We start from the raw sequence: 23,734 nt of genomic DNA, 5'->3' as shown, positions 1-23,734 counted from the left end.
GCCACAGCATCAGTTACCTCCATGCCCACCCACCTCGCTGCTCTGTAACACGGGGGAGTGAGGGGTGGGCCGGGGTCCAGAATCGGGGCAGCTCAAGGTCTCCTGAGGGCTGAGGAGGGAGTTTGCATGGCCTGACTGTAACCTGGGCCCCACTGCAGGCCAACACTTCATGTTTTGTGAGAGGACAGCAGACTTGTTTGTTTTATTTTTGCTAAGACAGTTTCTAGGTAGTAGGCACTGTCCTCAGCAGAGTGGTCCTCAGCAGACATGCCAAACCGTCCCCACGGCCTACCAGTTCTCACCCTTCTGAGCCAGAAGGTCCCTGGCTCCCGGCTTGTCAGCCTGGGTGCTGGCAGGCCCCTCAGGAGGGGACCCAGGTTCCCTCCATCACAGGTGCTGAAGAACAGGCCCCAGGAGCCTGGCCCCCACCCCAGCGGCTAGAACAGGACACAGGGGCTGAGACCCTGCTCTGCCAGAGTAACTTCTCCCCAAGAGGGGGCCAGGGGTGAGGGAAGCAGACCGCTGTCCCCCCACCCCTGGGACGGGGCTTACACGTAATGCTGAGGCCAGGACCGAAAGGAGGTGGGAGGGAGTATAAATACTGTGAACTGGGCTCCCATCACTGTGGGCGCCCAGCTCTGGCAGCAGGAGCCCCCACACGCTGGGGCTCCGCACACCCGAAGGGCCCTTTTGGGGTGTTAGGCCAGGCGGGAGGGTTGCCCTGTGGCGGGAGGACCCAGACTGCCCCCCCCCCCCCCCCCCCCCCAGGGACTGAGCCTCCACCACTACCGCTACCGCCCCGGCTGCAGGCTGTGCTGGTGGGAGGCCTGCTTGGCTCGCTGCCGCCGCAGCCGCACAAACGCCTGGGCCTCGCGGTCACCCTTCCGGCTCTCCAGCAGCTGCAGGATCAGATCCCCTGCAAAGAGAGGCGTTTGGGGGTCAGACTTGGGAGACTTTGCCCATCAGGAGAACAGCAACAGCTGCCTCGCTGGGTGGTCGTAAGGGAGTGGTATGAGGGTTAATGTGTCCAGGGCTTAGAATGGGCTCATCACAAGTGCTCAGACACAATTCCTACTCCTCTCATCGAGCTCGGGGGCTGCTCTGCAGAAACATGCCCCCTGGGCAGAGAGATGGCCCCTCTCCCCAAGCAAAATGTGGTGACATTATCCCACCAGGGAAAGGCGTGCATACCCAGCCTAGCTTAGACCACGGGTCCTTGATCAGACCTAAGATCTCAGCAACACAAGCCCCACTCCGGCTCCACAGGCTTCCGCCTCCAGGGAGGTGTTCCTGATCCCCACATCGACGCCTCTCTGGGGGCTCCAGAGCCTGGCAGCCCCTGCCCTGCATCCCCATGCTGGGCCAGGCCCCGCATTCACAGCCTCTGCCCTGCCCAAGGGCTCAGGCCTACCGTTGGGTGCAGGGTAGGTGAGGGGCAGGCGGGTCTGAGGCACTTCGCCAGGTTCCTCCATCCCTGTCAGGCCGGGCACGGAGCGCAGCGGCAGGAAGGCCTCCCCCTCCAGGTCATCAGTCCCCAGCCTGTCGTGGTCCAGCACTGTGAGCAGGAGGCACGCCCCGTCCTTCTGGCACGGCTCAGCAGGCACCAGGCTGGGCGGGGGGACAGAGTCAGCTCAGCTGCCCACCCCGCACAGTGCCATGGCCACCCACCCCCGCACACGGGCTGGCCCAGACGGGTGGGGATTAGGATCACGTCAGCTCTCAGCCTGGCGTATCTTGGGGCACATGCTGTCATGCCTGCTCTGACTGTTGGCTGATGCTTTCAACCAGGGGCCCCTGTGTACCCAGGCACCCCCTGTCTTGTGGAACAGAGGACCTCAGAGACACGACCCTTCCCTGAAAGCAAGCCTCTCAGTCCAACATGTGGGAGGCATCTCCCCAACAGTGCCCCTTAACTCCACCTGCAGGAGTGCAGGCTTGAGGCATGTGCCAGCAAAACATTTGTCCCCACTGCCCCCTCCCTGGGACTCACACCGGGTCATCTGAGGGGAGCCCCTGGGCCCCAAATGGGAGGAGCAGGCCTGAGGCAGTCTGGGGTTGGGGAACACAGCCAGTGTAGGCACCACTCACAATTCAAAGGTCTCATCAAACAGTGGGTGAAGGTCCTTCTTGTGCTTTTGGGTCTCCCGGGGGGCCAGCTCAGGGAACTCATGCCTGGGTTCCAAGGTCAGCTGGACAAAGGGGTCGCTGGAGCCTGGCAAGTGGCCCGGGAGGAGACGTTGCCAAGGATGATACCCCAAGCCTTGAGTGCAGTCCGCACCCCAGCAGCGGTGCCCTGCCCGCTAGCACTGCCCCCTCGTGGTGGTTCAGGGGAAACGCACCGAGCGCCAGGAACTCTGGGGGACCCGAGCGCAGACACGGAGAGCGGCCGGGGCAGACTCCACTCACCATTGGAGTCCAGGGGCAGTAGGTTGGAGGCGCTGAGCAGCTCCACACGCAGCTTCTGCTCGGAGGGGCGGTAGGAGGCCTTGATGGTGACGGCCCCGAGCTCCTCGGAGGTGGTTGCTGCCTGGGGGCGGGGCGCAGGGGCGGGGTCAGCGGGGGCCGAGCGGGCGGGGCGGGGCTCCAGGTGCGCGGAGACCGCGGCGGAGCGCGGGGCCTCACCTGCTGCTCGAGGCGGCAGCAGAAGTACTTGCTGACGAGCTCCCGACTGGAGGCCGCCTGCAGCTCCAGGTCCCTCTGCAGAGCCTGAGGAGGGGACACACCCTGAACCGTCACCCCCAACCGCAGCCCAGGGCTGCCCTGGCGCCCTGGGACCACAAGGCAGGGTTGGCCCTGCGACAGCTAGAGGCACCGACGCGGCGGGCTCCGCGGGTGTGTCTCAGCCGCCCTGCCCCAACCGGCTTTAGAACCTCACGCTCGGTTTAAGGTTCTGCTGTTGCTGTCTTAAATTTTTCAGGTTTGTTTTTTTTTTCTTAAGAAAGGGCCCATATTTCATTTTGCGCTGAGCCCTGTAGATTATGCAGCAGGCCCTGGACACAGGCGAGCCCAGGAAGGCAGGCTCCCCAGTGGCGCCAGCTCACCCAAAGGCCCTACCTGAAAGCTGGCAGTGTGCAGGGCCTCGGGCGGCAGGCCACAGCCCTCTGCGTAGAAGCAGACCTCCAGGTTCTAGAGGGAGCAGAGAGGTGAGAGATGAGCCCCTCCAGGCACTCGTCCCAGCAGGGTCATCATTGTTGTCACTGGTGTTACCTGTAGTGCAAACTTCAGCCTGCTACAGGCCAGGGGGCAGCTCCGCTGGGAGGCAGCCACCTCCGCCAGCACCGAGAGCGTGTGTGTCCAGAGCAGACTCAGGAGGCTGGGGGGACGTGCAGAGGGACGCAGGATGGGAGGACAGAGAAGGGAGCCGAGATGCTCTTGAGAAAGGGGAGGCCTCGGGGCCCCCCGGGCCTGCGCCCAGGTCTGCCCCGCCCCCACCCTCCACCTGGTGGGACTTCACTGGTGGGACTGGGACCTGGGGCACAGGCAGGGTAGGGAGGGAGGGCTGTCTCCTGAGGGAAGAGGGGGTAAGGGGGCAGTCAGGCCCAGTCTTATCTACAAGCTAGTGAAGAATCCTCGTGGGATTATCAAACCCCAATAAACAAGGGGGGGAGGGGTGGTCCCCCAATGACAGAATCTTGAGTGAAGATGCGAGTGGCCAAAATGAATAAGATCTTATGGATCAGCAGGTACTACTTGCAGGGAGAAAAAAAAATAGCAAACCAAGCCACAGTCCATCCTAATAATGACCTGAAGTAACTGACTTGTCAAAGTAGAGTCAGGCAGAGAAACACACACAAAAAATGTGTGCTTAAGAATGGGGGAGGTCTAGGGGCTTCCCTGGTGGTCCAGTGATTAAGACTCTCTGCTCCCAATGCAGGGGGTCTGGGTTTAGTCCCAGGGAACTAAGAGCCCACACACAGCAACTAAAGAGCCCTCAGATGGGCTCCCAAAGCTGTGCTGCCCCAGAGGGAGAGGAGCAGGCCTCCGGGGGCCAGCGGCCCCATGTGGGGGACCAGTTGGCATCATCGTCACCGTCGTCACGGCGGCTCAGTCACCAACCACTTCCTTTGTTGCAAGCTCTGTTCTCAACACCTCACATGACTCATTTAGTCCTCCACAGAGGCCAGAACTATGATCAACTGCACAGAAAACTTGAGTGATCTGCTCAGGGCCATCCACCAAGCAGCAGTGAAGCTGGAGTCTGAATCGGGGTCCTCCAGAGCCCACACCCTTGACCTATACCCCCTGCTGCCTGTGTGTGGGGCCCTGCTCCAAGAGACCCTAATGGGAAGCTCTCCTGGAACATGGGAGAGGAACACCAGCTTCCAGGAATATTAGGGAGGCCAGAGCTGCAGCCCCCAGAAGATGCAGCCCAGGGCCAAGGGAGGGCGACCGGCAGGTTTCAGCTCAGCCGGAGGTGAAGTGGACGGGCTTGTGCAGTCCTGAGCGCCCTGACCCAGGGAAGCGAGCATTTTAAGAACCCAGCTGCATTCTCCCCCGAGGATGGATGCTGAGGCCGGGAAGGAGGGGCAGGAGAGGAGGAAGCGGTGGCACACGGCGGGGCAGGCGGCTGCTACAGACCTGCTGAAGTTCTCCTGCACCAAGTTGGTGTTCATGTAGCAGAGCTTCACCTCCAGGAACTTCATCAGAGGCAGAATGGCCTGGGGAGGGTAGCAGTATGTCTGGCTCTGGCCCATTTGGGTCCCATCCCCATCCCCTTGCCCTGACCCAGAAAGAAAACAGAGCCAGGAGCTTTCCTGCCCATCGGTGGAATGTCTGCAGAGCTGACCCCGGCCCCAGTGGGCTCCAGCCACGCTGGCCTCCCCTATAGCCCTTGAACCTGCCAGGCCTGGTCCTGCCTTTGTCCGTGCTATTCCCTCCCACAGAAATCCTCATGGCTCCTTCTCTTGCTTCCTTGAGGTCTTGACTCAGCTGTTACCCTCTGAGTAAGGCCTTCTCTGGCCACTATCTAAAACCACAGTCCTCAGGGACTTCCTTGGTGGGCCAGTGGTTAAGACTCCATACTTCTACTGCAGGGGGTTTGGTTTCCATACTGGTCAGGGAGCTAAGATCCCACAAGTCACATGGTGCAGCAAAAAAAAAAAAAAAAAAGCAGTCCTTTGATCCTTTCCACTCCCTTGTGTTTTCTCTAGAGAGTTTATCATTATCTAATACATATGAGCTTCCCAGGTGGTGCTAGTGGTAAAGAACCTGCCTGCCAATGCAGGCTAGATGTAACAGATGAGGGTTCGATCCCTGGGTCAGGAAGATCCCCTGGACGCAGGCACAGCAACCCACTCCAGTATTCTTGCCTGGAGAATCCCATGGACAGAGGAGCCTGGTAGGCTACAGTCCAGGGGGTCGCACGGAGTCAGACATGACTGAAGCGACTTAGCATGCATGCATGCATAGACATATATGCATTTATACACACACGTATGTACAGTTCCAATAATGGCTGCAGTGACAGTTTATACTTAGCTCTTTCTTAACCTCGCTTACTAGAATGCAAACTGTAGGAAGGAAGGGATTCTTATCATGGTGTCCACTGATGTATCTCCCCAGTGTCTAAATCAATACCTGGGACAAAGTGGGTGCTTAAATAGTTGATGAATTGATAAGTAACATTCTCCCAAACCCTGATAGTTCAGTTGGTAAAGAATCTGCCTGCAATGCAGAGACCTGCAAAGGAGACCTTGGTTCTATTCCTGGGTCGGGAAGATCCCCTGGAGAAGCAAAAGGCTACCCACTCTAGTATTCTGGCCTGGAGAATTCCATGGACTATATAATCCATGGGGTCACAAACAGTCGGACAAGACTCAGCGACTTTCACTATTCTCCCAAACAGTCACAGGTGCACATTACTATCCCTGATTGCAGATGTGGAACCTCAGGTCAGCTGGCCTGAGTAACCAGGACAGTCATGTGACTAGGCAGTTGAGAAGGATGCAGGGCTATCTGGCTGCAAAGTCTAAGCCCTCCCCTACTGCACCCCCCACACTGTCAGTGCTAGGAGAGCCTGTGGGATGACCCAGCCCCACACTCTTAGCATCCAAGGAGGAAACTGAAGCCAGGTGGGAACATTCCTTGCCCACGTCTGGGGAGTTTAACTCTGACACCTCACAGCCTTCAGCCCCCTGCCCACCCTAAGCCCCTTGGCAATCCCTGACCCATGCTGCTGGCAAAGGTCAGTGAGCAGGGCGGGCCACTCACGTCTTCAGGCAGGACGGACTCCCTGATGCCCACGAGTTTCTGGATGTGCTTGGCAATGCCCGCCTCCAGCTAGAGACACAAAATGGAAAGAGGGAGGCCAAGGGCATGAGTCGGGGCGGGGGCGGGTGGCCGTCAGGAGAGGTTGCTTGTGGCCTGCGTTTAGGTTCAGGAAGAGGAGAAGGCGGGGCACTGACCCCAGTCCTGCTGGGAGAGGACTTCAGGCTGCTGTTGGGTGGGGTGGGGTCACCGTGGGTCCAGCAAACTACCTGCTTGGCCAAGGTGCGGACGCCGGTTCGGATCTCATGGCCCAGCCCAGCCAGGGCGCCCTGCAGCTGGGCATGCAGCGTGTTCTGCAGCTGCTCCTGCTCCAGCACAGCCCCCACCCGCTGCTCCAGCGCCTCCCATGCCAGCTGGGTGGGCAGCTTGCCGATCACCAGCCGCAGCTGCTCCATGTCATTCACCACCACGCACAGCTGCAGGCGGGCAGGGGCACAAGGAGACAGGCTTTACTGAATAGTATCAGCACTGGCCGGCTCCGCCCCCAGCCCAGGCCAGCCCCCAGCTCCGGCCCTTACCATGTTAGCCGCCTGGCCTTGGTCCTTCTGGCCTGCAGAGAGCTCCTGGGCACGGGCCTTTATAAGGCTGCAGTACACCAGGGCCAGCCGACAGGTGTCCTGGGGTGAGGAGGGAATGATCAGTTTGGTGGGGGAGGGTGCCAGGAGAGGCAGGTAGCGGAGGCACAGGAACCTCAGTGTCCTGGGCAGTTTAAGGTGGAGTGTTCTGGATGCTGCTAGGGTGAGAACTGGGACTTCCCAGGTAGCTCAATGGTAAAGCAGCCACCTGCCAATGCAGGAGACATAGGTTTGATCCCTGGGGTGGGACGATTCCCTTGGAGAAAAGTGAAGTGAAAGTCACTCAGTCATGTCCAGTTCTTTGCAACCCTGCGGACTATACAGTCCATGGAATTTTCCAGGCCAGAATACTGGAGTGAGGGGCCTATCCCTTCTCCAGGGGATCTTCCCAACCCAGGGATTCAACCCAGGTCTCCCTCATTGGGAGCAGATTCTTTACCAGCTGAGCTATCTATCAGGCAAGCCCGTCCCCCTGGAGAAGAAAATGGCAATCCACTCTAGTATTACTTTTTTTTCCTCCTAGTACTTCAATCCCCACTCCAGTATTCTTGCCTGGGAAATCCCAGGGACGGAGGAGCCTGGTAGGCTAAAGTCCATGGGGTCACAAAGAGTTGGACACGACTTAGCAACTAAAATAAAGAAACCAGTGGCTAAGACTCTGTTCTCCCAATGCAGGGGCTCAGGTCCAATCCCTGCTCAGGGAACCAGATGAGAACTTGGGTGAGAACTTGGGAGAAATGGTGGAGTGGGAATGAGGCTGCACCTCCACAAACTTGACAGTGATCATGAAGGCCTCCTCCGGGTCAGGCCAGTCCAGCTGCCGGGCGGTGTGGCTGATCTGGGCAAAGCAGGTGGACAGATCCACAGCGGAGGTGCTATGCTTGGTCAGTTCCCCCAGGGGCACCAGCTAGGAGATGGGGCAATGTGTAGAAAGGAGAGTTCAAGGCCTGCCAAATCCTCCCTGCTTGCATCTGCAAGCATCCATAGTTCATACAGCCAGCAAGCTCAGAGCTGGGCAGGGGGCTGCAAGACACACAAGCAGGGCTCCGCTCAGAGCCCGCAAGCTGCCAGGATGAGCCTTTATGGGAACCCACGGTTCACCCCGGAGTAGTACAGGAGACAGCGTTTCACACCTGAACTGGCCTCAAAAGCAGCGCTCAAAGCTGGTTAGCCGCTTCCGCACCTGCTGCAAGGTACCGGCAGCGCTGAAAGCCACACCCCAAAATCTGGGACACCGCCCCTAGCAGGCCCCACCCCTACCTGGTCCATCTGTACCGCGCGCTGCACGCGCGCCAGGGCTACACTGTAGGTTTTCTGCAGCCAGGACGGGATGGCCGGCTGGAACCAGCGGTGGAAGCCTTCCAGGGCCAGGACGCCATCCCTGGGGAGAGCGGGGGTCAGCCTGGGGAGCTGCGAGCCCTCCTCGCCCGGCAGCCAGTCGACTACCCACCTCTCCGAGGGGTGCGGGCCCAGCTGGTAGAGCTCCTTGAGGCTGACGTAGAGCTGGAACAGGCTCTCGCCTACCTCCGGGGTCACCGAGCCGCCCACCATCGCGATGTAGTCTTGCACCCGCTTGGCCACCTGCGGAGGGAAGGCGTGGTGGGCGGAGCTCCAGAGGCAGGCGCGGGAGGCGCGGCCGCGGGACACGGGGAGCCTCACCAGCCACTGCAGCTCCAGGAAAGCCATGGAGAAGAGGTCGATCTTGAGCACGCTGGAGGAAAGGCAGCAGGCGTGACCTGGCGGCACACAGCCGGGTCCCTCTGGACCCCGTGCGAGCCCCCATGCACCGCTCCCGCCCCACCACCCGCTCACTTATGGAAGATCTTGTTCCACGTGCGCTGGCACTGGTGCAGGTCCCCAATGATGTCCTGTACCAGGCTCAGTAACGCCTTGCCCATCTCCAGCAGCCCCTGGCAGGGACAGAAATGAGCCAGGCAGGGCTTCAAGCGGTGGGCATCTGGTCCCACCACCTACCACCTGGCATGAGCCCCTCACCTGCACCATGGGCTGATGGTGCTGCTGCTTCAGGTGGAACCATCCCACGGTGCCAGCCTGGGGGCAGAGAGGCCGTGAGCAGGGAGGGGTGCCAGGCCCAGGCACACGCCCTCCCCACCCCCAGGACAGGCACCGTACCCGCAGTGCCTCAGCCACCAGGCTGGGCAGGGGAGCGCTGTCTGGGCACAGTTCCCCAAAGGCCTTCATCTTGCACATCTGTACCAGGACCCTGTGGGGATGGAGAGCCATGTCCAAGATGCCGCTGCCCTATGGCCCCCCTCATTCCTCCCGGAGACTGCCATCCCTCCCAGAGGTGCCCCCGAACGGGGGCGGGAGTCACCACTGACCTGAGAAGGGACTGCAGCCGGGCTGGGGAGTCAGGCACCGAGAGGGGGAAGACAGACCGGAACCTCCGGATGAGGGAGAGGCCATAGGCCAGCAGGGAGCTGAACGAGGTGGCCAGCTCCTCCAGCTGCAAGGCCCAGAAGGTTCCGTGAGGCAGGGGCTGCTTTAGGGGGCCGAAGCCATTCCCTGAGCCTTGCCCGCCCAACATCTCCCCCCGCAGCTCCCCCCAGCCCACCTGCTCGGCCTTGAGCCGGCCCTGGATCCACTGGTACTCAATGCTGGTGATGGGGAACAGGAGGCAGCTGCTAGGGAACTCCAAGCTCTGGTAGAGACGGCTGTAGGCCAGCCACTGCCTGCGGTGGACAGGAAGCCCTCAGCCAGCTGAGGACCTCCTTTCCCACGGCTTGCCTGGCCTGGGGGAGGGGGTCAGGGGTGGACAGTGCCCAAACCTCTCCAGCCCTGCTCCACCCCAAAACCTCCCAGGGTTTCTCATCAGCCTGTAGAGGCTGAAAACCAGTAACTGAAAGTAACCCATGGGATTGCTTTTGTTCCCATAGTGAAAATGCTCAGTCATGTCCAACTCTTTGTGACCCCACGGACTATACGGTCCATGGAATTCTCCAGGCCAGAATACTGGAGTGGATAGCCATTCCCTTTGCCGGGGGATCTTCCCAACCCAGGGATCGAACCTGGGTCTCCCGAATTGCTGGCAGATTCTCTACTGTCTGAGCCACCAGGGAAGCCCTTTGTTCCCATAAGGGCTTTTCAAAACATGTAAATGAATTGCCCCGTCTCTTAAATTAGAATATTTGTGATTTTAAAATTCAGGACTTCTTGCTTCTTTCAAAAAATCAGATTTGGAGACTTGAGCCTTCAAGTCCAAGTCCAAGTCAGCCAGAACATCCCTTTAGAGAGCTGAGGGGAGACTTCACAGAGGGGGCCAAGCAGAAACAAGTGGGAGGCTGAAGGAGGCTGGGGCAGCACAGCTGCGCTTGACAGGCCTCCGCCATCCGGGGACGCAGCGACACCAGCAGTCCTGCTGGGGCCCTGGGGCTGGGGCGGCAGACTCAACTGCCCAGGACTCGGGTGATGTCAGGGAGTGAAGTGTCCAGAAGGCAGCCATGATGGACGATGGACAGGGGAAGCTAGGCTCCCCTGCCCTTGACCCCCTGCCGCCCAGCAAGGCGACAGCCCTGCAGCTTCGGCATGAATCTTTCATGGGAAGCTGGAGATGTGAATCTGCATGGAAAATCTCCAGATTTTAAGAGCTGGCGACTGGACTTCCCTAGTGGCCCAACGGTTACGAACCCACCTGCCGATGCAGGGGACACAGGTTTGATCCCTGGTCTGGGAAGATGCCCCATGCAACTAAGCCCATGTTGCTACAGCTACTGAAGCCTGCACGCCCTGGAGCCCTGCTCCACAACAAGAGGAGCCCCTGCAGTGAGACGCTCACACGTGACAACTAAAGAGTAGCTGCTCTGCTCGCCACAGCTAGAGAAAAGCCTGCAGACAGCGACAAGGACCCAGTGTAGCAAAAAACAAAGTTGAGTCAGCTGGCAACTGACTCAAAACTTAAAATACACAGTTTGGGCCCCAAACAAATCTCTGGAGGGTTAGACTTGGGGCTGCCAGCCTGAAGGAGGGCAAGCATGGAGGGAGCGGGTGGCACAGTGCAGACAGCCCTCGGGTACTCTGGCTGGGCTGGGCACTCACGCCAGGGACCGGTGGAAGTCCGACAGGTCCTTCTGCGTGGCATGGAGGAAGAGAATGGTGGCCGCCTGGGAGCTCAATGACCCATCCCAGGAGGTGCTGCCAGCCTGAGGAGGCAGGTGAGGGGTGTCAGGACCTGGCAGGCAGGCCCTGGCCCCGCCCGGCCCTAGCAGGGCAGTACCTGGTGCTGGGTGACCTCATGGGACACCAGCTGCTGCAGGAGGTGGAGGTGGACTGTGTAGCTGGGCTGGGAGCGGCTGGCCTTGGTGGCTCTCTGCGGGTGGGCGGGGGCGGCAGCGGCCCAGCATGGCTGTGAGCAGAGGACCCCACGCCTGGGCCAGCCCCTCCCTCCCCGCCCAGCCGGGCCGCCTACCCGCTTGTGGATAAACTGGAACTGGAGGTGACACTGGCCGCGGTCCGGGTAGGTGTCCGTGCAGGGCTCCAGGGGGTACCAGTGATCCTCCCGGCAGCGCAGGTCCTGGCGGGCCAGGCAGGCAAGAGGTGCCCACGCCCTTGAGCCGCAGGAGCTGCTCACGCTTGGGGGCCAGGGAGGCGATGGGAGGCAGACCCCAGGCTCCGCCCGATGCAGACCTGGAACCCCTCCCTTGGACCCCTCGTCACCCCCACTCCACTCACCTGTAGTCTGAGAACTACGTTCCCCAGGAAGTCGTCCTGGCCTTTTTCCTTCCGGGCCTCCTTAAATATCCTGTCCCAAGGAGAGGGGCTGAGAGCCTGGCCAGGTCAGGCTGGGATCTGCTCCCTCCCTCTGGCCACCTGGGCGCAGCCAGAGCCTGCAGCCCAGCCACTGGGGTACACGTTGCGGGGGGTGCGGGCAGAAGGAGCCCCGGTTCCTTCCCCAGGGAGGACCCCACAGCACTCACCTTCGCAGCCCATGCAGGTCTGTGAGCTCCCCGAGCTTCTGTCTGACGGACTCCACGGTGTCCATGTCCCTGGTGTGGGCAGAGGCTTCAGCGGGAGGCGGACAAGGCGTCCTGGGAGCCCCGGCCCCTTCTCTTCCCCACCCCAGCGGGCGGGATTGGGGCCCAACCCTCACCACATGTCCAGATGAAAGCTGGCATTGCTTATGTCCTCAAACTCTCTGTAGTGAGAAAAGAGCATGGCTGAGGGGCTTGGATAGCTAGGCCCCCTGACCAGGCCACTGGACCCCAGGCCCAAGCCTGCCATCCTCAAAGTCAGTTCAGTTCAGTTCAGTCACTCAGTCGTGTCCAACTCTTTGAGACCCCATGGGCTGCAGCACGCCAGGCCTCCCTGTCCATCACCAACTCCCGGAGTTTACCCATGTCCTCAAAGCTACCCATCCTCAAGTCTTAGCCCTTGCCTGCAAACTCCTCCTTCTCAAATGTATCGCCCCCTTCTGCATCCCCATTAACCCACCCGTGCCTGACCCCCCCTCCCCCAGCACGTGGCATTTATGCCACTGCCCTGCCCTATCTGGCCTCCGGTCTGTCTTCCCTGCCTTGGGAGCAGCCTCCACCTCCGGTCAAGCCACGCTCTCTCCCCCAAGCCAGGAAGTCCCGCTGATCTCACTGATGGGGGCCACCACCCCACAGCCAAGTAGCCCCCTGACGACCAGAGTGGGTGGGAGTCAGGGCAGGGCCACGTACAGGATGAACGTCTCGTCCCACACAGGGTTGAGGGTCTGGGTGATGACCTGGGTGCGGTGCGTCTGCTCTTCGGGGATGGTGTGCCTCACCACGGCCTTCTGCCGGCGCCGGAGGCCTGGGCTGCCCCCAGACACCGTCATCCCCTGCTCGATGCCCAGCAGGCAGTAGGGGTCACTGAACCCTGGGGAGGAGGGGATGGGGGAGGCAGTAAGGGTGTTGGCTAGGCTCCCAGGGAGAGTCCTTATCACCCCCTCCCCATCCAAGGGCCAGGGGCCAGCAGCCCCTAGCTGAGCCCCAGGGGATGTTTGGGGGATGGGAACTCTGGGACAGGCTGTGACGGGGAGAGGAAGGAGCCAGGAAGAAGACCCCGGGTCCCCATCGCCTACTCACCGCTGACATCCTTGCCCAGGATACCCTTAGCTTGTTTCACCGTTGCTTTCAGACAAAAGACTGGTTTCTGGAGGTGACAGGAGGTGGGGGCTGAGTCCCCGAGGGAGCTGGCCCTCCCAGCCCCCCTGATGGCCCAGGGTGGCCCTGGCGGGTTACCTCCAGCTGCTGGACGCGCTTTAGCATCTGCTGATGCTCCTCGGGCTCCATGTGGAAGGCCTGGTGGGGCAGGAGTGTGGGAAGCTGGGGGCACGGGGTGGGGGCGGCCAGGCTGCAGGGAGGCGGGCAGGAGGGGGCTGGGCTCACCTCCTGCAGGTACTGCAGCAGCTCGGAGGACTCCCCCACATGGTTGGGCTCCGGCTGCCCCAGCCGGTACAGGACGGTGTAGAGAGCTTCCTCGTAGAGCAGGGCCCGCTGAGACATGGCAGGGTCACCGCAGGATCCCCCGTCCACCCACCACCACAAGGTCTGAGCGCCACCAGCCACCCTGGCACCCAGGGCACATGCCCGAAGCGGGGACCAGGTGTCTGAACGCACAGGGAAGGGAGAGGGTTGAGACCCAGCCTTGGCAGGAGGCTGTTTGGGAGGATGCTGGCCCGCTTCCTAGCGCCCCTCTATACCCCCGAAACACCCTGATTCTTACCTCCTCAGGCGACAAGTGGTGGGATGAAGGCTCGATCTGGGGAGCGAGGCAAAAAGACAGGGTGTCCCAGAGGCCAGGACTGGGGTTTGGATGCCCGTACGACTCCCCCCAGGGCAGGCCCAGCCCGAGGGCTCGGGGGCCCCGGTATCTGGCGTCCAGCCCAATGGTGCCGCGCACCTGTTCCTGCGGCAGGCCTCCTGGGGGTCCGGCCCCTGAGCCACCTTCCTTGTCCCCTGGCCTGCCATGGCTCGGGTCCATCAGTTCTCAGCTGCCCTCCGGCAGCGTGAGCTCAGCACGGCCCTTGGCCCCAACCTTCCTTCCTTCCTTCCCCAGAGGAAACAGGGCTGCTTATCGGCGGCTCCGCTCCGCACCCCAGCGGCGGAAGTGAGGCCCAGCAGCGAGGTATGAGACTGGGGGTCATGCCCAGCGGGCCTGGGGGTTGCTCAGCAGGTCCCCCAAAGCCCAGCCCACAGCAGCGATACTTGTTGCCTAATGGAGCCCACGGAACTGGAGGAGCTCAGGACAGCCAGCAGGGGTAGGAGCAGGTGCCGTGGGTGGGGGCCCACCAGAGGGAGGGGTCTCAGAGAGGCTCAGACCCTGGGCCTGAGGCTCTGGGGAGCCCAGAGGACACCTGTTCCACTGACCCGGATCCCAAAGGCTCCACCTGGGGCTGGGGTAGGGCCAGAGAGAGGAGTAGAGCCTCAAGAGGTGGGGCCCGGCACCCAGAGCCGGCAGAGCCCCACCCAGGCCTGCTGGGCTGCCCACTGAGGTCCCTCCTACCTCCTGAGCCCGTGGGGGCCGGGGATCCTGCAGATCTCTGACCCCGCGGCGCCTTATCTTGATGGCCTGGCGCAAGAGGGGAGGGCGCCTCTGGGGCCGGGAGAAGAGCGTAGCCATGGTGTTCAGCCCAGCCCTTCCTCTCCGCCTGGGGGAAGATAGTGAAGCCGCAGGGTTATGCAAAGAGCCCGGGGCTGCCACCCGTTCCAGGGCAGGGGGAAGGAAGGGCAGGCCCCAGGGGAGGGTCAGGTCAGGGTTTCACCACCTCGGGGTGGGGGCCCCTGGCTCCCTGGCCCCTGCACCTTCCTCCCTGGGGCTGGCTGGGATACTGGGAGGAACCTGGGCGGACTGCAGGCAGAGGCAGGCTGCTCGGCCGCAGCCTCCCACACAAGGGCCCCAGGGATTGTCCAGCACTATCCAGCAAGGGGCTTGAGGGCAGGGGGACAGCAGCCCCCCGGGTGACTGAGGGAGGCCCACCTGGCTGGTCCTCACCCGCAGCTTCCCCGGAATGGGCCGGGGAGTGGGCAGGGCACAGGGCGGGGACCCGGAGAGGCGTCTCCCCCTGGGGCCAGCCAACTGCTCAACCTGCTCTGCTCCACAGGTGACATTCCACCGATCTGACGAGGCCAGGCTGTGCCAGGCAGGGACGGCCCCACGGCCCCTGCCCCCACATGGAGGGCGTCCTCTTCAAATGCCCTTGCAGAGGGTTTTGCCAAGCCCAGGGGCTGCTGGGCAGGGCTGGCCAGAAGGTAAAGGTTGGGGAGGTGACTTGGTCCAGAAGGCACAGGAAAATCGATGCTTCAGGCTAGGCTGGGCTTCAGCACATCCAGGACCTCCCTCCAGATCAGGGTCCTGGGGGTGCAGGCCTAGATGTGGGCTGTGGCCGATTTCCACCCTTCCCGGCCTCAGGAACGGAGGCTCTTCAGACCTGCCCGGCATCTCAGGGCAGGGCAGTGACCATGCCAGCCTGGGGCGTGGAACAAACACCCATCTAGCCCTGTGTCCAAGGCCTCTCACCCGGGGCAGCTGCTGGGCCCCGGGGGCACTCCGTGGGTGGACACTGTTGCTGAGCAACCCCCATGAGACAGACACAGGACAGGCCTCGGCATCCTGGGTCCAGATGGGCCGAGCGAACAAGGGACTCTCACATGGGAGGGAGCACCATCTAACGGAGCCTTCCCCCACCCGCCCCGGCCCGGCTGCAGGCCAGACAGCTCTCCTTCCCAAGCGCACCTCCCTCACCACACAGAGCCAGATAGGGGTCTAGTCACTTCATTTTTACTAGTTCACATTTTCAGCAGACAAGTCAAGGTGCAAACAGGATTTATTTCACATTAATATATTAACTGAAATTTTTTTGGTCAAATAAATAGGGAATCCTCTAAATAACCATCTCCTCTCTTCACAGCCAGTCCAGGAGCAAGTGAGAGCAAAATTTTAGTGCATTTAGGGGACACACTGCCAACCAGGTATGAAGCTTAAAGGGAAGAAGGCAGGCTGAGGGGCTGGCAAGAGCTCATGGTCAACGTCCAGGCCAGGCCCCAGGGGTCTGGTTCCCAGCCCACCCGGCGGCCCCCAAGTGGACATGAAGTGGACATGCATTCTCCAGTTCCAGTCCGAGAGGCCTTCTCTAGAGGGAAAGGAGAGGTGAACGGAAACAAACTCCAGAAAAACCAGCGAGGCAGCAGAGGGGCTCTGCCCCCAGCCATGGCTGCCCTCAGACCACCCACCCCCGGCGGCTGGTGGGAAACCCTAAATGTTGAAAGTGGAGGCGACAGGAAGACCCAGGACGAGGCAGGGACGGGAAGGTGAGCCTGAAGGGGCGCGGCCGGCTGGGGATGGAACGCAGGTGGGCAGTTGGCGGGCAGGCGGCCCTCCTTAGCCAGGCACAGACGAGGGCAGACGGAATGTGAGTGGGGCCTGGCAGGGCGCCGGGGCGGGGGCGTGGGCAGGGCTTGTGAGGCTGGGGGAAAGCAGCTACAAAATCAGAGAGCTGGACTGCGGTGGAGGAGGTGGCCAGAGAGTCCCTCCATGGGCAGAAGCTACGAGAGCAGAACGGGAACGGAGGGGGGTGGGGGGGACGCCCCCCGCCCCGCCATGGGACAGCGCAGGAAGCCACAGGGCTCCGGGCTTACGTGGGAAACTGGGAGGCACCGCCCCGAGTCAAGGGGCCCCCCTTCCCTCGAAGCGAGTTCCTGATAACTGTTTTATATCAGAACTGGAGGAAGGACAAGCCCTTCCCATCACACCCCACAACCCCAACTCAGCCCCAAGGGGAGGGGAGGAGAATGAGGGGAGGCAGGAGGAGGGGGTGGCGGGGTCTACTGGGTCTTCTTATCTTCAGGGGGGTAGTAGGGAGGTGGTGGAGGCTGGTTCTGAGGAAGAAAGGAAAGATCACGTTAGGACCGTCTGAACAAGAGGAGGTCTCTCTCGCCTCTGAATACCAGCAGCTGGGGCTGTGGGTCCCCCTCCAGTGTGTGCCCGCCCCACTCACCGTGGGCATGTAGACGTTGTGTGGGTTGCCCGGGTTGTAATAGGCGCTGGCAGCTGCTTCTGCGGCCTTGGCTTCAGCTGTGAGAACACACACACTCGGGACGAGCCCCAGAGACAGGCCTCCCCGCCGCCTCCGGCCGCCCCTGCAACCCTGGCTCCCCAGTGCTCGGGTGGCTGGTGCCAAGGACCCAGTTCCATGAATCAAGCAGTGGTTAACCTTCCCTGAGTGCTTCCGGCACTATTGAGACACCCCCTGTACTCTTCCCCATCCGATCTTCACCACGACACCCCCAGGTGGTTCTGTTGGCACATTTTGCGGATGAGAAGACTGAGGTACAGAGGGAAACCTTTCCCAGGGAGCACGGCCAGCTAAAGACAAGAGAGTGGGCTGGCATCTACTGATCTCTCTTCACCACCCGCCACCACACGGCTGGTCCCCTGGGACTGTCCCTAGGCCAATGGTCGTGCGTTATCTGGGGCTTCCGCATACCCGTGGGGAGCAGCCCAGGGGCTGAGCTCACCTGCAGAAGTGGAGGGGACATCGGGGCCGCTGACCGGAGGCTCCATGGGCCCGGGGTAGGGCGGCGGTGGGGGCTGCATGTACCCCATGGCCCCGTCCATCATGGGGGGTCCCGGATAGAACTCTGCTCGGCGAGAGGGACGGGACCCGGTGAGCGGCGCCGCCCTGGCCCCTTGTCTGGTGCCCCCCCCAGGCCCCTCCGGCTGCTCCGTCCATCCTGAAGCAGGTCCAAGAACAAGTCTCCCCTCTGCAACCCCCTGGCTTGGGCGGGGGCGGGGGTGCGGGGTGGGCAGCAAAGGACACACTCACCAGGTGGGGGCGGTGGGTAGGGGTAGCCAGGAGGGCAGGGGTACATTCCATTGGCGACTGGCGGGGGGAAGACATAGGCCCCGCTGGGCATGTAAGAGTAACCATAGGCTCCGCTGGGGGCTTCGCCTCGGGAGGCTACAGTACAAGGGGAGAGAGAAGTGAGTGTCTCCGGCCTCAGGCGCGAGGAGCTGTAGGGTCCCTGGGTGTGCGCAGCAGACGTGCCTCAGCCCTCCCTGCTCGAGGCCGCCTCAGGCAGGGACGGGGAGAGGGGTCTGGGTGGGGACGGAGGTCAGAGCTGGGGCAGAGGAGATGGGGCGAAGGGCATGGGGTGGTGGGAGGGATGGGAGGAAGGAGGCTCAGGGAGGGGCAAGAACGGAGCTGGGGGAGCCTGGGGCCAAGGTGAGGAGGTCTGCGGAACACAGCCCTTGGGACTTCACAGGTTGCCTCATAGGAGCATAAAGGCTGGGTTTGTTTCCGTGAGGCCAAATGTCCTCGAGGCCGAACGGCTCTGGCAAATCATCCTATACGTGCTCCAGGCAAAGGAACCTCAGCCTTTGGGGTACAGGGCGGTGATGTTAATTACAGGTTTCCTTCCCACTGCCCTGGTGGCTGAGACAGGAAAGTATCTGCCTGCAACGCTGGGTCGGGAAGATCCCCTGGAGAAGGCAATGGTTACCCACTCCAGTACTCTTGTCTGGAAAATTCCATAGACAGAGGAGCCTGGCGGGCTACAGTCCAAGGAGTCGCAAAGAGTCAGAAAGGACTGAGTGGCTAACACTTTCCCTTTCCCTTTCCCAACTCCCAGCCCTGGGCAGCCTGGGGCCCAGGAATTCACCTCCTGACTGCCTAAAGAGCACGACTAAAAGGAAACAAACCCAAATGAACATAATAGCACACGCATTCCATGTGTCCTCGGCCCCGGATTCCGAGAGCCCGGTACCTTGAGATGCCACCTGTAACATCCGCTGTCCAAATTCGATGGCGCCCCCGGACATAAAGGTCAGCTTGTAGGATGCAGAGCCTTCCCAGCCACCTGAGAAGAGAACAGCGCATCAACAGCTCAGGAGAAGAGCGTTCCGTCTGAAGAGATGGCTGTACGTCCTCTCCAGGCCCCATCCAATGGCCTGCCACACACATCACAGGCCAGCGCTGCGACCCGGCCGGCCCCCTGCCCACTTCCTTCGCAGTCCTGTAAGCACAGCTGCGCTGGGGCCTCCCACCCCCAATAAAGCAGCAACAGCCGATTCAAGTTCAGAGCAGCTCTCTCACTCCCGGGGGAGGGGGTGGTGGTGCTGAGAACAAACCCTTGCACCTCCTGCCTGGCTTCTGTCCAAAGGGGAACCGTGAGCTCAGCAGCAAGGCTCAGGCCAGGCTGAGTGTGGGGGAAAGTGAGAATGGTGCCGGGGTCTCTGGGGTCTGCCAAGCTCGAGGGAAAAGGCACCTGCCTCCCATGCACCTGAACAGTGCCCTCCCACACCTAACGTCTGACACACGCCCCAGGTCGAAGTGAGCGTTTTCACTGGGTCTGCAGTTGTTGAGCCGCCTTCGCTCGCTCTCTGATCTGAGCTGTCATCCTGAATGCCAGCATTTCCCAGCTCTTGGCAACTTCACCCCCTGATGAATGGCTGGCAGCCCAAGGGCTGGTCTTGGAAGCTACTCCGGAGCCCAGAGCCCTGCCGTCACCCACCTCCTGCTTCGGCCTTCACCGTCCCTTTGATGTAGTTTGCCCCAAACACAGGCTGCTTGATCTCACAGTCCTTCATCAGATAGAAGGGCATCATGAAGGACTGCATGGCATCCTTCGCCTTGGACAGAAAAATGACCTGCAAGGAGAGACAAGGGCCATCACTGCTCGGACCACAGCCAGCCTGGCCACCGCTTCCTCTGTGTGAGGCCGCCGCTCCCAGGGCTGGGGTGGGTGGCCGCAGCCAGCACCCAGCAGCCCCAGGGCACTCTCTGCAATAGCCACCCCTGGAGGGTGCCTTTTGGAGTAAAAGGCCGCACGTGCAGCTGGGCTAGGGAGGCCAGATGTGTGAATTCACAAGAAAAACGCGTGACTCAGGCCACACGTGTGAACAGGACGGCCTGCTCTGTCACTCATGGGCGGTGAGGAGGCGGCGGACGCGGAGCCTCAGTGAAGAGGCTGCGAGGCGAGGGCAGGGGGGCGGGGAAGGGCTCCCGTAGCAGGGGTCCAGCCTGAGCTCCACAGAACTGAAAGGGGGCAATGGCAGCAGGTGGCGGACCCCGGGAGAAGGGGCGGCACTAACCAGCCCGTGGACTCTGCCCAATCAGCAAGGCTCTCACCCCCCAGGTAGAGAACCTGCTGTTTTATACGCACGACTTTAATCTGTGACTGGAGATGCCAACTTGAACCCCCAGAGACAGGGTTTTGAGACATCCCTCCCCATCCCCACCCAGGTCTCCTCTAAGGCCTGTGCACCTCTCCCCACTCCACCTCTAAGTCAGCTCTCAGGTGGCCCCAGGCAGCCATCTTCTTCCAAGAACATCCATTTGTGTTTCTCTGAGTCTGCCCGAGGTCCTCTTAGGTGAGGCCCATTCTGCAGGCTGGCATTTCTTGCTCTGCCGGGTTTGGCCGGGCTCTTTGCCCAGCCCAGAGACTGCGGCCGTGCTATTGAATCCTGTGGACCACACTTATTACTCTGGACGTGCACAAGGGCCTCACGGGCTACTCCTACAAAACTCAAACTACCTCGGCCTCTCCCCCCAGGCCCAGGTCATTCCAGCAGCTGCACTGAACTCCAGACTGCTTGCAGCAGCAGCTCGGGAATTTGCATGGATTCACTGTCCAGCCGTCAGTTTTGCTGCACAAAGAGCCTGGTGGTTCGAGAACCAGGGAGATGTGACAGAAACACGCTGACATTCATCAGGGCTGAGAGGCCACTAGACTCACAAGGCTGAGGCTGACCTAAGGCTCTCACATCAGCCTCCTGGAGCCACGAGTCTCCAAACCAGCTGCCTCACTGTACAACTTACCCGGTACGGGGTAAGGTAGACGGTGCCTTTCTTGGTCCCTTTGAAGGCCTCTGGCACATTCCTCATATCACTGAACGTAAGCTCTACATGGTCATAGGACATCAGAATGCTGTGAGAAAAGAGGACAGGCCCTGATGAGACTGCTGGAGTCACAATCTGTCACCCCCAAGGACTGAAACCTCCTGGGTAGCAGCTGCTTATGAGTAGCTGCCAGCGTGTGGTCGTTTCAACACTGCTGTGAGGAGCGTAACAACACAGCCATGGAAAAAATGAGCAAGCTGGGTTCCCCGAACCCCACCCACACAGCCCCAAAGTGACCAGTGTAGGGACTTCCCTGGCGGTCCAGTGCTTAGGACTCCCCATTCTCACTGAGGAAGGCCCAGGTTCAACCTCTGGTCGGGGAACTAAAATCCCACAAGCTGCAGGGCACAGCCAGGAGAAAAAAAAGTGACCGGTGCAGTAGAAGAGCCGCAGGGCTTTGCAGACACCATAATCCCTCCAATCGGGTTAGATCATCTGGGTTAACTCTTCTGTTCTTCTTCCAGGTCCTTACAGCAGGTGCTCTGTTTTTGTTGGTTTGCCTTTTTAAGCCTGATGCGTAACTTTTTAAGATATGACTCTCCACCTTACCAAAGGGTTCACTTCAGGGTTCCTCTAAACCTGGGGTGCTTAAGCTGAGTCTGCAGGGCTATCAGTCCATGAGTCCTTGAGACGATCACACACGTGCTTTTTCCTGTGACAGTCCATAGCTCTCATCGCTCTCACAGGGATTCTTGAAGAGTGAGGTTCACTGTTTTACACATCAAGCTTTATATGCTGAATGGAGACTTCAGTTACTGTTTATACAACTTTTTCAGAAATGGGGCGCAAGCATTTGCTAAAAATAAGGCACACCATTACGCAGCAGCACTGAGTCCTAAACCAGGTAGGAGGCCCAGGAGGACAGGTAACATTCTTCTTTGTTTTTAAGATAACATTCTTGTCCCAGAAAAGCCCCACTGAGAGAGAAAGAACAGTCCCAGGAGATGGTACCAAATGGCATCAGCAGGGTTTGTCCACCCTGGGACTGGCTCGCACACAGAGAGGCTACACACCCAGGGCAATGTGAGGTTTCTCTGATTACAAGACAACGCAGCCCAAGTTCACATGGTTCTATTTGTCTTTTTTTGCCCTCCCAGATATCACAACTTCCTTCACTGGGGAGGGGGTAAGTGGAAAGAGGACCAGTACCAGAAAAGACAGGGAAAGCTCAGAGAAAAGAGGTCATGATCAGGAACAGGCTGGGCCTGGCAGACCCTGTGCCGGTACCATGGAGAGAGTCAGTATTGTGGGCTCCCTGAGTGCTTTCCTGACTCAACAAGCATGCCGGGTTACAGCCCTGGGCTGAGTGCTGGCCTTAACCAGTGTCTAGACTCTGATCCCACCAAGTCTCTTCTGGGGACTCAGATTCCTTCTTTGCTCCTTCAAGAGGTGCTTTTGGGTCACTCAGCCAGGGCTGGCTGGTCTGATTCTCAACGCCCAAGGAGCAAGAGGAGAGAAGCCATTCAAGGAGTGGAAGGTAGGAGAGACAGAATTGAGTGGGGGGTGGGCAGGACAGGTGGGAGACTGCTCTGGGGAGTGACCCGAGCCAACAGGAATTCAAGGGAAACAGGCAAAAACTGACCTTTATAGGAAATATGTCAGGCATCTCACGATCGTTAACTATGTAATTTCACCTCTGGGCCTCAGTTTCTCACCTGGAAACTGAGTAGTTCTGGAATATACTGGAAGGCTACATACTGGTAGTTAAGGCTACTGACTTTGGAATCAAGACTCCTTCGCTGTTACTTACAGCTTTGTGAGCTCAAGCAAGTTTCTTAACTTCCCTGTGCCTCAGTTTCCTTACATGTCAAGTGTGTAGTGTAATAGCATCTACCGCACAGGATTCACATACTGAAAAAAGGCAGAACAGATGTCGCCCCTCCCCGACACACAGTAAACGCCTAAATAAATGGCAATTACTTTTGTCTAAAGCTTTCCGCGTTTCCTAACGTCTCCTACTCTGGGCAAGGGGTTCGAGGACGACCCGCAAGCTCCAGTTGTCTCTGCAAGGCCCCCGCCCCATCCGGCCGCCCCGGCCCCATCCCACAGCTGATCAAAGCATCCCGGCCCCTCCCTCAACACCCACTCAGCTTCCCGCAGCCCCGCCCCAAGCCGTTACCCCCCCCACCCATCAGTTTCCCCTCTCCACGGGTTCACGCCCCGCCGCCCACCGCCCACACGCTCGATGCCCGCCCTTCCGGGCCTCTAGGGTTATTCCGCCCTGTCTTCACCTCTCGGTGTTGTTGACGATCACTCCGCCGCCCTCCGAGTGGTTCTTGTTGAGCGCCATAGTCCCTCGGAACAGGGTCCCGAGCCTGGCGACGCAGTGCGCTTGCGCCCTTCTTCTGCCCGCCCCTGGTGGCGTCGTTCAGATAAGCGCCAGCCAGTCACAGCTCCCGTGCGGAGGCAGGCTCTACCGCCTGATCCCGGGCGTCACGTGCTAATAGTTTACGGCCTCGCCCCCTCCCCCCTCCCCGGGTAGCGCCTGCATCACAAACAAGCTCAAGACTACAACTCCCAGAAGGCAACGCTCCCTCAACCCCGACCTCTCCCTACACTCTAGCGGAAGGATGCATTCTGGAACTTGTAGTCTCCGAGACCGCAGGTCCCGATTGACTCCACGAGTCGCATAACTAATTCCCACCTACCTCCACTGCGTCCTCCCAGGGAGCCGAATGAATAGTTCGGTTAGCCACAGAGGAATTAATCGTAAAGGCGCTGGAGGCAAAAGCTCATACCCACAGGATGGAGGTTGTAACCTACCCCAGCTGTAGGAGCGCTGATCACTAACTGGGGCAGCTTCATTCCGTCTACAAACGTTTGGAGTGAACTTATATGACTGCTCCCCCACCCCCACCCCCAACACACACACACACACACACACACACACACACACACACACACACACACACACACTTGAGTAATCACTGAGCCAGACCGATAAGTGCAAGACCAGTTTCTGTTTGGCAGAGAAGAGTCAGGAAAAACTGCGATCGCTCCCATGAAATCA

The 23,734-nt window shown here is 60.3% G+C and overlaps 2 protein-coding genes across 2 annotated transcripts; both read right to left on the bottom strand.

Annotated features, from left to right (window-relative positions):
* Positions 1–791: 791 nt before the first annotated feature.
* On the bottom strand, positions 792–14,462 carry UNC13D (unc-13 homolog D). Its single transcript, XM_052658148.1, has 32 exons — positions 14,331–14,462; positions 13,551–13,586; positions 13,214–13,321; positions 13,067–13,126; positions 12,911–12,977; positions 12,521–12,701; positions 11,950–11,994; positions 11,777–11,845; positions 11,532–11,601; positions 11,269–11,373; positions 11,077–11,169; positions 10,899–11,002; positions 9,418–9,535; positions 9,185–9,309; positions 8,976–9,066; positions 8,838–8,894; positions 8,655–8,752; positions 8,502–8,553; positions 8,293–8,423; positions 8,103–8,223; positions 7,606–7,749; positions 6,786–6,884; positions 6,477–6,683; positions 6,211–6,279; positions 4,579–4,658; positions 3,208–3,313; positions 3,055–3,126; positions 2,623–2,706; positions 2,407–2,527; positions 2,089–2,212; positions 1,412–1,608; positions 792–916 (listed from the first exon to the last, which is right to left on the bottom strand). The coding sequence occupies exons 1-32, from the start codon at positions 14,445–14,447 to the stop codon at positions 792–794; spliced, it is 3,276 nt and encodes a 1,091-aa protein (XP_052514108.1). The 5' UTR covers positions 14,448–14,462.
* Positions 14,463–15,633: 1,171 nt separating this feature from the next.
* Positions 15,634–23,065, bottom strand: WBP2 (WW domain binding protein 2). Its single transcript, XM_052657451.1, has 8 exons — positions 22,956–23,065; positions 20,644–20,752; positions 19,337–19,472; positions 18,590–18,682; positions 17,650–17,784; positions 17,342–17,464; positions 16,822–16,898; positions 15,634–16,702 (listed from the first exon to the last, which is right to left on the bottom strand). The coding sequence occupies exons 1-8, from the start codon at positions 23,012–23,014 to the stop codon at positions 16,649–16,651; spliced, it is 786 nt and encodes a 261-aa protein (XP_052513411.1). The 5' UTR covers positions 23,015–23,065; the 3' UTR covers positions 15,634–16,648.
* Positions 23,066–23,734: the final 669 nt, after the last annotated feature.

This window comes from Budorcas taxicolor, chromosome 19 (genome assembly GCF_023091745.1).
Source record: "Budorcas taxicolor isolate Tak-1 chromosome 19, Takin1.1, whole genome shotgun sequence".
In the NCBI taxonomy this organism is placed as follows: Eukaryota; Metazoa; Chordata; class Mammalia; order Artiodactyla; family Bovidae; genus Budorcas; species Budorcas taxicolor.
Note: the sequence above shows the minus strand (reverse complement) of the source record. Positions and strands in the feature narration are given on the sequence as shown.

Coding starts and splice junctions, on each gene's coding strand:
- UNC13D (XM_052658148.1), bottom strand. CDS start 14,447: ATGGCTACGCTCTTCTCCCGGCCCCAGAGGCGCCCTCCCCTCTTGCGC. Junction 2,213..2,406: donor ACTGCCCCTGGACTCCAATG/GTGAGTGGAGTC, acceptor GCCACTTGCCAG/GCTCCAGCGACCCCTTTGTC. Junction 917..1,411: donor CACCTACCCTGCACCCAACG/GTAGGCCTGAGC, acceptor CTCTCTTTGCAG/GGGATCTGATCCTGCAGCTG.
- WBP2 (XM_052657451.1), bottom strand. CDS start 23,014: ATGGCGCTCAACAAGAACCACTCGGAGGGCGGCGGAGTGATCGTCAAC. Junction 20,753..22,955: donor ATCGTCAACAACACCGAGAG/GTGAAGACAGGG, acceptor CTTTTCTCACAG/CATTCTGATGTCCTATGACC. Junction 17,785..18,589: donor GTTACAGGTGGCATCTCAAG/GTACCGGGCTCT, acceptor CTTGTACTGTAG/CCTCCCGAGGCGAAGCCCCC.